Source organism: Mustela nigripes, chromosome 3 (genome assembly GCF_022355385.1).
Source record: "Mustela nigripes isolate SB6536 chromosome 3, MUSNIG.SB6536, whole genome shotgun sequence".
Lineage (NCBI taxonomy): Eukaryota > Metazoa > Chordata > Mammalia > Carnivora > Mustelidae > Mustela > Mustela nigripes.
In genome coordinates this window covers 162,782,876-162,795,035 of record NC_081559.1, presented here as the reverse complement: position 1 = coordinate 162,795,035, position 12,160 = coordinate 162,782,876, and the positions used below count along the sequence as shown (strand labels likewise).

General features: G+C 41.7%; 1 protein-coding gene across 2 annotated transcripts in view; it reads left to right on the top strand.

Moving 5' to 3' along the window:
- The first annotated feature begins 10,936 nt into the window (after positions 1–10,936).
- RRM2B (ribonucleotide reductase regulatory TP53 inducible subunit M2B) overlaps positions 10,937–12,160 on the top strand; it is a 38,296-nt gene continuing 37,072 nt past the window's right edge. Inside the window, exon 1 of one of the 2 annotated variants that reach the window (XM_059394950.1) lies at positions 10,937–11,204. In XM_059394950.1, coding sequence (XP_059250933.1) covers positions 11,157–11,204 — 48 coding nt within the window. In that variant the 5' untranslated portion in view covers positions 10,937–11,156. Of the gene's footprint in view, positions 11,205–11,378; positions 11,744–12,160 lie in introns of those variants that run through there. The other variant, XM_059394951.1, reaches the window with a different exon arrangement.

The window sequence follows — 12,160 nt, the reverse complement described above, 5'->3', positions numbered from 1 at the left end:
AATTAAAAATAAAAGTACCATACAATACAGCATATAACATAATGCTATATAAATGTTGAATATATAAATGTGGAATATAAAAGTTGAATCACTATGTTGTACACCTGAAATTAATATTATATGGCAACTATATTTCAATTAAAAATGATTTAATTTAAAAATATTTTAAGACAAATGAAAATACAACATGAAAATTTATGGGATGTATCAAATGCAATTTTTAAAAAAAGATTTCATTTATTTGAGAGAGAGAAAGAGTATCAAGGAGAGGGAGGGAGACAAGCAGACTGAGCACAGTCTAATACGTGGCTCAATCTCACAACCTGATCCAAAAAATCAAGAGCCAAAATCAAGAGTAGGACACTTAACTGACTGAGTCACCCAGGTACCCTAGCAAAAGCACTTCTAAGAGGTAAGTTCATAGTGATAAATATGTACATCAAGAAATGAATTATCTTAAATAAACCACCTAAGTTTATACCCCAAGGATCTAGAAAAAGAACAAAGTTGGCAAAAGGAAGGAAATAAGAAAAAATTAGAGCAGAAATAAATGAAACAGAGACTAAAAAGACAATAGAGAAGATCAACAAAATTAAGAATTGGGTCTCTGAAAAGTTAAACAAAGTTGACTTTAGCTAGACTTCCCAAGCAAAAAAAAAAGAGGACTCAAAATCAGAAATGAAAAAGGGTGTTACAACTGGTATCACGGAAATACAAAAGATCATAAATGACTACTACTACTGAGTGAGAAAATAATTGCAATCATATCCTTTTTAATGGTTTAATATCCAAAATATACAAACCCCTAACTATATGTGTGTGTGTGTGTATATATATATATATATACACGTTATATATACGTGTGTATACACAAATACACACACACACACACACACACACACACACACACATAAAAAAAAAAAAACCAAAGAGCTGAGGAGCAAGATGGCAAAGTAGGAAACATAAATTTCATCTGGTCCCAGGAATTCTGCTACATAGTCATTCTGAACATCCACAAACTCAACAGGAGATCAAAAAAAAAAGAATAGCAGCAATACTAGGAACAGAAAAGCGACCACCTTCCACCTTCTGGAAGGCAGGAAGTGCAGAGATATGAATCCGAGCACTTGGAAAGACAAACTGCAGGGAGAGGGAGCCTCTTGTCAGCTGGCTCCTGGTGAGATAGAGCTGCAGAGAACAAAAATCAGTACTTTTAGAAGTCTGCTTTGCTGAGGGATCTCACTCCAGTGGCTAATCGGGGTATGGAACCCTCGCTGAGACAGTGTGGTCTCATGCTCACAGAGTGACTGGGGGTGCCTGAGTCTGGCAGAGCTCTCAAGTATCAGTGCGGGGAACTCAGCTGCAAAGACAGAACCGAGGAGTGGGCTGTCAGCTCAGGGTTGCCATAAACTGTGATCTCTGGCACAGAAGGACCATTACTCTTCAAGCAGGGACCCAACAAGTAGCAGATCTGAGGAGGAACCCCCAACTTCATCCCCTGGAAGGAGGAACATGGGAGCACACCACAGGTATCAGCTGGATTTGAAAACTCCGAACAGGATCGTGGCCAGACATAGAAATGCTCTGTAACAGGGTGAGCACAGAGGGCAGCCAGAGACCAGGAAGACAGGAGTGATTGACTGCTTGTCTCTGAGGGCTCACTGAGAAATGGGGCCCTGAGCACTCTGCTCCTCTGGGTCCAGAGACTGGGAAGTAGCTATTTTCATTCTCATCCTCCAAAGCTGTACAGAAAGCTTTCAGGGAACAAAAGCTAGCTACCAAGAGCTAACTCAAGCAGATTACTTAGCCAGGCACCTGGCAAGGGCAGTACAATTCTGCCTCAGGAAAAGACATTTGAGAATCACCTCAACAGACCTCTCTGCCAGAAGATCAGCAAGAACATCCAGCCAATACCAAGGTTACAATCAATGAGAATTGCAAAACTCCAGTGTTAGGGGAATACAACAGATAGAATTCATGGCTTTTTTTCCCACCATGATTCTTTAGATTTTCAAAGTTAATTTTCAAAATTATTTTTTCTTTTTAAAATTTTTCTTCTTTCCTTTTTCAACATCTTATCAATTCTTTTTAAAAAATCTTTTAAAATTTTCATCTTTTTAAAAAAATTTATTTCTTACTTATTTTCAGCATAACAGTATTCATTATTTTTGCACCACACCCAGTGCTCCATGCAATCCGTGCCCTCTATAATACCCACCACTTGGTACCCTGACCTCCCACCCCCTACCCTTTCAAAACCCTCAGATTGTTTTTCAGAGTCCATAGTCTCTCATGGTTTACCTCCCCTTCCAATTTCCCCAAACTCCCTTCTCCTCTCTATCTCCCCATGTCCTCCATGCTATTTGTTATGCTCCACAAATAAGTGAAACCATATGATAATTGACTCTTATCTTTATAGTCCTATTCCATCCCTTCATTGTACCTACCCTTATTTTCATGTAAGTTTTTCTTTCCTTAAAATTTTGGGAGACAGTTTCTTCTAACACACCAAATACACCCAAAAATCTAGTGTGTGGTTCTGTTCTGTTCACCAGCCTGATCATATTTCTTCCCCTCCCACCCCATTTTCTTTTCCCCCTGGTTTCGGGTCTCTTCTTATTTGTTTAGTGTATATTTTTCTGGAGTCCTTGTTACCCTTTTGGCATTTTGTTCTCTCATTCATCTATTCTTCTCCAGACAAAATGAAAAAATGTAAAAACTCACTTTAAAACAAAACAAAACAAAACAGGAGGCAGTACTAACTGCCAGGGACCTAATCAATACAGACATTAGTAAGATGTTAGAACTAGAGTTCAGAATTAGGATTATAAAGATATACTAGAGAATCGTTTTTTGGAGACATAAAAGAATGAAAATCTAACCAAGTCGAAATCAAAAAGGCTATTAATGAGGTGCAATTAAAAAATGGAGGCTCTAACTGCTAGGAGAAATGAGGCGGAAGAGAGAATTAATGATATATAGGACAGAAAATGGAGAATAAAGAAATTGAAAAAAAGAAATTAAAAACTACTGGATCATGAGGGGAGAATTTGAGAGATAAGTGATACCTTAATATGAATCAATATTAGAATAACTGGGATCCCTGAACAAGAGAGGGACAGAAGGTATACTGGAGCAAATTATTGTGCAGAACTTCCCTACTTTGGGGAAGGAAATAGCCGTCAACACCCTGTCATCTAACCATAAAACATACAAGTCTCAGAGACAAAGAGAAAATCCTGAAAGCAGCTTGGGACAAGAGGTCTGTAACCTACAATGGTAGAAACATTAGACTGTCAGCAGACCTATCCAGATATTTCCAGCTAGGCTTTCACTGAAAACAGAAGGAGAGATAAAAAGCTTCCAAGACAAACAAAAAAATTTTCTAACACCAAACCAGCCCTACAGGAAATATTGAAAGGGGTCCTCTAAACAAAGGGAGAGCCCAAAAGTAACATAGACCAGAAAGGAACAGAGCCAATATACAGTAACAGTCACCTTACAGGCATACAATGGCACCAAATTCATATCTTTCAATAACAACCCTGAATGTAAAAGGGCTAACAAGACCCATCAATATGCTGTCTGCAAGAGATGATTTTAGACCCAAATACACCTCCATATTTAAAGTGAGAGAGGAGAAAATAATTTACCATGCTAATGGTCATCAAAATAAAGCTGGGGTGGCAATCCTTATATCAGACAAATAGGATTTAAGCCAAGACTATAATAAGAGATGAGGAAGGACACTATATCATACTAAAAGAGTCTACCCAACAAAAAGATTTAACAATTTTAAATATCTATGCCCCTAACATAGGAGCAGCCAATTATATAAGCCAATTAATAACAAAAATCAAAGAAACACACTGACAATAATACAATAAGAGTAGGGGACTTTAACATCCCCCTCACTGAAATGGACAGATCATCTAAGCAAAAGATCAACAAGGAAATAAAGGCTTTAAATGACACACTGGACCAGATGGACATCACAAACATATTCAGAACATTCCATCCCAAAGCAACAGAATACACATTCTTCTCTAGTGCACATGGAACATTCTCCAGAATAGATAACTGGGTCACAAATCAGGTCTTAACTGGTTACAAAAGATTAGAATTATTTCCTGAATATTTTTGGACCACAATATTTTGAAATTCAATCCCAAGAGGAAAGTCGGAAAGAACTCAAATACATGGAGGCTAAGGAGCATCCTACTAAAGAATGAATGGGTCGACCAGGAAATTAAAGAAAATTTTTAAAAATTCACGGAAACAAACGAAAATGAAAACACAACTTTTCAAAATCTTTGGTACACAGCAAAGGTGGTCCTGAAAGGAAATTATGTAGCAATACAAGCCTTTCTCAAGAAATAAGAAAGTTCTCAAATACACAACCTATTCCTATACCTAAAGGAGCTGGAGAAAGAACAGCAAAGAAAGCCTACACCCAGCAGAAAAAGAGAAATAATAAATATCAGAGCAGAAATCAATGAAATAGAAACCAAAAGATCAGTAGAACAGATCAACGAAACTAAGAGCTGGCTCTTGGAAAGAATTGATAAGATTTTGATAAATATAACTAGATGTTTATCAAAGAAAGGAAAAGGACCCAAATTAATAAAATCATGAATGAAAGCAAAGAGATCACAACCAACATCAGTGAAATACAAATAATTATAAGAACACATTATGAGCAACTATTTGCCAGCAAATTAGACAATCTGGAAAAAATGGATGCATTCCTAGAGAAGGTATAAACTACCAAAACTGAACCAGGAAGAAACAGAAAATCTGAACAGACCCATAACCATAACTATAACCAATTTGATGATTGAAGCAGTCATCAAAAATCTCCCAACCACCAAGAGCCCAGGGCCAGAAGGCTTCCCATGGGAATTCTACCAAACATTTAAAGAAGAATTAATACCTATTCTCCTGAAACTGTTCCAAAAAATAGAAATGGAAGGAAAACTTTAACTCATTTTATGAGGCATTACCTTGATCCTCAAACCAGACAACGACCTCATCAAAAAGACTTACAGACCAATATCCCTGATGAACATAAATGCAAAAGTTCTCACCAAAATACTAGCCAATAGGATCCAACAGCACATTAAAAGGATTATTCACCACAACCAAGTGGGATTTGTTCTTGGGCCAAGTTTGGTTCAACATCCACAAATCAATCAATGTGATACAATACATTAATTAAAGAATAAGAGCCATATGATACTCTCAATAGGCACTGAAAAAACATTTGATAAAGTACAGCATCCTTTCTTGATCAAAACTCTTCACAATGTAAGGATAGAGGATACATACCTCAATATCATAAAAGCCATCTATAAAAAACCCACAGTGAATATCGTTCTCAATGGGGGAAAACTGAGAGTTTTTCCCCTGAAGTCAGGAACAGGGCAGGGCTGTCCACTGTAACCACTGCTATTCAACACAGTACTAGAAGTCCTAGCCTCAGCAATCAGACAACAAAAAGAAATAAGACATCTGAATTGGCAAAGAAGAAGTCCAACTCTCACTCTGCAGATGATATGATACTTTACAGGGAAAACCCAAAAGACTCCACTCCAAAACTGCTAGAACTCATAAAGGAATTCAGTAAAGTGTCAAGATATAAAATCAATGCACAGAAATCAGCTGCATTTCTATATACCAACAAGACAGAAGAAAGAAATTAAGGAGTCGATCGCATTTACAATTGCACCCAAAACCATAATATACCTAGGAATAAACCTAACCAAAGAGGCAAAGAACCTCTACTCAGAAAACTACAGAAGACTCAGGAAAGAAACTGAGGAAGACACAAAGAACGGAAAAACATTCCACGCTCATGGATTGGAAGAACAAATATTGTGAAAATGTCTATGCTACCTAGAGCACTCTACACATTTAATGCAATCCCTATCAAAATACTGTCAACTTTTTTCAAAGAGATGGAACAAATAATCCTTAAATTTATATGGAACCAGAAAAGACCCCAAATAGCCAGAGGAATGTTAAAAGAGAAAAACCAAAGCTGGTGGCATTCACAATTCTGTACTTCAAGCTCTATTTCAAAGCTGGAATCATCAAGACAGTATACTACTGGCATAAAAACAGACACATTGGTCAATGGAACAAAATAGAGAGCCCAGAAATGGACCCTCAACTCTATGGTCAACTCATCTTCGACAAAGCTGGAAAGAATGTCCAGTGGAAAAAAGACAGTCTCTTCAACAAATGGTATTGGGAAAACTGGACAGCCATATGCAGAAGAATGAAACTAAACCACTTCCTTACAGCACACACGAAAATAGACTCAAAATGGATGAAAGACCTCGTGAGACAGGAATCCAGCAAAATCCTTGAGGAGAACACAGGCAGCAACCTCTTCGACCTCAGCCACAGCAACTTCTTCCTAGGAACTCTGCCAAAGGCAAAGGAAGCAAGGGCAAAAATGAACTATTGGGACTTCATCAAGATCAAAAGCTTTTGCACAGCAAAGGAAACAGTTCACAAAACCAACAGACAACTGACAGGATGGGAGAAGATATTCACAAATGACATATCAGATAAAGGGCTAGTATGCAAAATCCAGAAAGAACTTATCAAACCCAACACCAAAAAACAAATAATCCAATCAAGAAATGGGCAGAAGACATGAACAGAGATTTCTGCAAAGAAGACATCCAGATGGCCAAAAGACACATGAGAAAGTGCTCAACATCACTCAGCATCAGGGAAATATAAATCAAAACCTCAGTGAGATACCACCTCAAACCAGTCAGAATAGCTAAAATTAACAAGTCAGGAAAAGACACATGTTGGCCACAATGCAGAGAAAGGGGAACCCTCCTACACTGTTGGTGGGAATGCAAGCTGGTGTAGCCACTCTGGACAACAGTGCAGAGATTCCTCAAAAAAGTTGAAAATAGAGCTATCCTATGACCCAGCAATTGCACTACTGGGTATTTACCCCAAAGACACAAATGTAGGGATCCAAAGGGGACATGTATCTGAATGTTTATAATAGCAATGTCCACAACAGCCAAACTGTGGAAAGAACCTAGATGTCCAACAACAGATGAATGGATAAAGATGTGGTGTGTGTGTGTGTGTGTGTGTGTGTGTGTAATATTATATAGCCATCAACCCCACCCAAATCTTGCCATTTGCAATTACGTGAATGGAACTAGAGCGTATTATGCTAAGCAAAATAAGTCAGAGAAAGACAATTATAGTATTATCTCACTAATACAAGGAATTTGAGAAAAAAGAGAGGATCATAGAGGAAGGGAAGGCAAAATGGAAGAAGGTGAAACGAGAGGGAGACAAACCATTAGAGACTCTTAATCTCAGGAAACTGAGGGTTGCTGGAGTGGAGGGGAGTGGGAGGGATGGGGTGGCTAAGTGGGATGGGGTGGCTGGGTGATGGACAGTGGAGAGGGTATGTGCTGTGGTGAGTGCTGTGAATTGTGTAAAACCGATGAATCACAGACCTGTACCCCTGAAACAAATAATACATTATATGTTAATAAAAAAGAAAAACAAAAGAGCAACAAACAAACAAGAAAACCCCATAACAATCTAAGGGCACTAATTCCATTCATGAAGGTTCAACCCTCTTGATCTAATTAATCATCTCCTAAAAGGCCCTACCTCCTAAAACCATTACCTTGGGCATTAGGTTTTCAACATACAGATTTTGGAAGACACAAAGATATAGACCACAGTAGAAGAGGAATTAGACTCCACCTTTTATTTTTATTTTATTTTATTTATTTACTTGAGACAGAGAGAGCACAAGCAAGTGTGAACAGGGAGGGGGGTAGGGAGGGGGGTAGGGAGAGGGAGAGAGAGGGAGAAGCAAGCTCAGCACTGAGCAGGGATCCAGGGGAGGGGCTCATACCCAGGACTCAGATCTTGACCAAAGCCAAAGGCAGATGCTTAACAGGCTCAGCCACCCAGATGTGCCATGACTACACCTTTTGATGGGGAGGGGGTATCAAGTTTCTGGAACAGCATGTGGGATCAAAAATGTTGAGGGTATTCTTGGAAAATATGCTACAGAGGCTATATGAAGATGTACAATCCTCTTACTCCCAGAGATCTTTCAGTTATACATTTTATATCTGCCCTATTAACTTCAAACATCTTGGATGGAAACTAAAACATACTATGCACCCGGCACTGTTAAAAGCACTGTACTGTTCTCTCTGCCTGCCTCTCTGCCTACTTGTGATCTCTGTCTGTCAAATGAATATATAAAATCTTTAGGGGAAAAAAAAAGCACTGTACTGTGTTTTTGCTATATTAAGATTATTCAATTCTACTGTAAAAATTGAAAGTGTGGGAGCAACTGATTATAAGACCTAAGGAGATTCATAAGATATGTTAAGTATAAATAGTAAATAAGTTATTACCCTATGAGGCATGTTAAAGACAAAATAAGTGGAACATAATTATGTTGAACACTGATAAAAATAATGGGATAAATGAAGGTCACAAACAGAAATGGCTGGAAAGGAATAAGTAGATCTTAAATATTCACAAGGTAAAGCTCATGTCATTTCCAGACTAACAACTATGTTATATCTAAATCAGTCACCAATTGGTGACATTCATTTTGGCCCCACATCTTCTCTTCCCAGGAAATACAAATACAACTCATAGCTGTTCAGGTTAATTTATGTCAAGTTACAGCTGTGAGCAGGTCTACTTGATCCTGCATCTCCAAAATAGCCAGTGTGTGTTGGCTTCATGTTTTGTTTATTGAGACCTCTTGTTAATCCTTAGCTTTTTTTTTTCCCTTAAGATTTTATCTGAGAGAGAGAGAGCACAAGTTGGGGGGCTGTGTGGCAAGGGAGAAGTAGACTCCCGCTGAGTTGAAGAGCCCTGTAAGGGACTCCATCCCACGACCCTGAGATCATGACCAGAGCCAGAGTCATATGCTTAACTGACTGAGACACTCATGTGCCCCTTAATTCTGCTGTTTAATAACTATACTGCCAGTCTGGAAAGCTGATGCAGCAAGGACAGTATATATGAACACTGAGTAACACTGAGATTTGGATAGTAGGGTCCTTCCTTCCTTCCCAACTCTTTCCCCTTGATGTAGGTTTTAAATTAACCTAGTAAACTGTATTTATTGAAGCAAATGAACTTGATCTGAACCTTTCTGTTCCATGACCTGTAAGATGGCCTGATTAGTAGCACAAGTGCACTTGGAAGCTACCATTGTAATTTCCCACCCCAATAAGTGCTTTGCAAGTAATATATTACTAAATCTACATAACAATCTTTTTAGGAAGGCGTTATTATCCTTATCCTACAGGCGAGGAAACTGAATCTTGCAGAAGCTAAGTAACTTGTCCAAGGTAGCACAGCTAATAAATGAGGGAGCTAGAATTCATGCCCACGATGACAGGCTCCAGGATCCATGCTCTCTTTCACTAAGTTCATTCATTTTTGTTTCTTCAATAGCAAACACAATGCCTGACATACAGCAGACATATTGTTTGATGACTTTAAATGGTATAATCCTTGCTCTTAGTCTATTGGCCATGTGGCCAATAAATTATTGGATTTCTTTAAGACTCGGTTTCTTCACAGAATTTAGCTATTATTTAAAGTCAAAATAGGTAGAACATTTTCTTCAGCACTTGACCCCTGGTAATTGCCTTAAGAAAGGTAACTCTCAACCCCCACTCCAGAGCAGGTTTTAGAAAGAGCTGATGTGCATTCTCAAAGCTTCATTTTCCATCCTATTCTACCACACTTCACAGGGTTATCCACAGAACAGGTGCCTGTTGTTCAAGGCATGACAAGGTTCTCCCAATATTTCAGCTTCAAGCTACTGAGTCTGGTTCACCTCATTTTTATTTGCTAAACTTTTTTTTTTTTTCTGTCGCAGTTATCTTTAGATCAATCCCCCTTGAGATATGGGTAGCAGGCATTCAATCACATTATTGCGACTCTGGGCACCGAATGCTGCCACGACAAGGGGGGGTGGGGAAGGGGGGAGGGGGCGGGATCTCTCTTGCTTCCTAGTGAATTACCCGTTAGTGATCTTTCCTTGGGCGGCGTGTCTGCACCCGTGAGAGGAGGGGCACTGCTGTACCCACCTCACACGAGTGTCCTGAAGATGAAATCCCTCGCTCACAGAGGCGCTCAGCAGCTACTTCCAAAAACTTAGTGTGTTTGTACATTTCCACAGAGCTTCCACAACACTGTCCTGAATTTAGTCCTTTCTTTACAGCCCCCTCAGTCTGGGAGCCCCACCTACCCATTCCCACACCCACTTTCCCCTCAACCACTTCTTTTCGGCTGCTGAAATACAAAACGAGGCGGCCTTTTCTCCTCATTAATTTTTAACAGTGCCGTTTTCTTTTTTCACCAATATGTGGCTTTTCCCACCACCGCTTCACACGCAGAGAAAGCCCTCTCTTCATCTCCTCCAGCGTCTCCTCCCCGCCCCCCCACCCGGGGCAGTCTCTCAGGACACGCCGAGTTAGCGCGACATACCGTGTTCCTGAGGCACGGCGAGAGCTGGCTGGAGAGCCTCGACCCGAAGAGGTGGCCAGGCGTGGCCGGGCACCTCACGTACCAGTAAGTACAGCCGGGAGCCCGCCAAGCGGGCGGGGCCAAAAGCCACCGGCCGAATGTTTCACACAGCGAGCGGGGAAGCGAAGCCCGGGGGTTCCGGCCGAGTTCTTCTAGAGGCCGGCGGGAGGCGCGGTCCCGGTCCGGTAGCGGAGTGGGCGGGGCCTCTTGAAGTGGGCGGGACCCTGGGACCTGGGAGGCGGAGCCAGCAGGCGCAGGGAGTCCCTCACTGGGCAGGAGGGAGGCGGGGTCCGCCCGAAGGTTGGTGCGGGGTTGGCCGAGGCCGAGAGATGTCCTCAAGCCGCAGGCGGGAGGCGGGTCCGGCAGGGGTAGGCGGGGCCCTGAGGCGGGGGAGGCGGGGCCGGCCGTCTCAGGGGTTATTGCTCAAGAGGCTGGCGAGAAAGCGGGGACCGCGGGAGTAGGAGGGGTCTGTGCAGCTGGAGGCGGGGCGTACTCAGTGGACCCTCGGGCCACCTGGGTCCCGTCGTAGTTGGAGGTGGCTCGAGGCTCTCAGTTCCTTCGGCCCTCGTAGCTCTGGCGGAGTCTGCGCGATGGGTGACCCGGAAAGGCCGGAAGCGGCCAGGCCCGAGCTGGATAAGGTAAATGCTGCTGTTCCCTGTCCCGCCCCTTAGTCATGCCTGGCCCTTAGGTTGCAGGCTGCAGCCGGGACCTGTGAGGTGCCGGACTGCTGTAGAAAATTTTACACGTTGTGGTGGGCAACCCAGTGCAGGCCCAGGCGCGAGCCTTCGCAGCAGCCTGGTTTCGTGGTTGTGAGTGCTGGGGAGGCCGTCCGCAGGTAGGGGTGACGAGGGAGCCGGGTTTCTGCTCCGTTGCTCTGCTCCGGGGCCAGCTAAGGGCGACGCTCTGAGGTTTCAGGCCCGGCCGGGGAGCAGCGCCCCTCCCCCTCCCCCAAATAGTCCGACCCATACTCTCCTCTCATCTTTGCACGTCCGGAGCCCTCTGGCTGGGGAAACCCAGGCAAGGAATGAGGACAGGTGGATTTACTGAAGAAATGCATCCCTTCTCGAAGATGGTTAAAAGGAGTTGGAGACCGTGTGTGGAAATTGACACAGGTGGATGAGGTGGTGATGATCCGTAGACCGCGACGGGAAGTCCTCACAACAATGAAAAATATCAGGTTAGGAGCCCAGATTTGCTCAGACTGAGCCACTTAACTAGCTGTGACTCTCTGGGGTTTCACTGTCTTCATTTATACAGTGTAAGTGATACTTCCCTCACAGAGGAGTAAGTCAAAGACTTCATGCAAAGTGCCACGGAAGTTGTGGGTGCCTCCTAAAACCCAAATTAACATGTTTATCTTCTGCTTCTATAATGGAAGTTCATAATAACAGTAAATCAATTTATTAAACTGTTGTAGGGTAGTTAAGATTGTTCTGTAATTTTCATACCCTGTTATTTCACAAATACTTCTAAACCATTTGTGTACAAGAGAAATACTTTTTGTATTTATCTTGAACCTGTTGGCTGTGTGTGATTTTTTTTTTTTTAATAGTGTCAGCTTACAGAGACTGAGTCCTATATTTCTTTAGAAAGT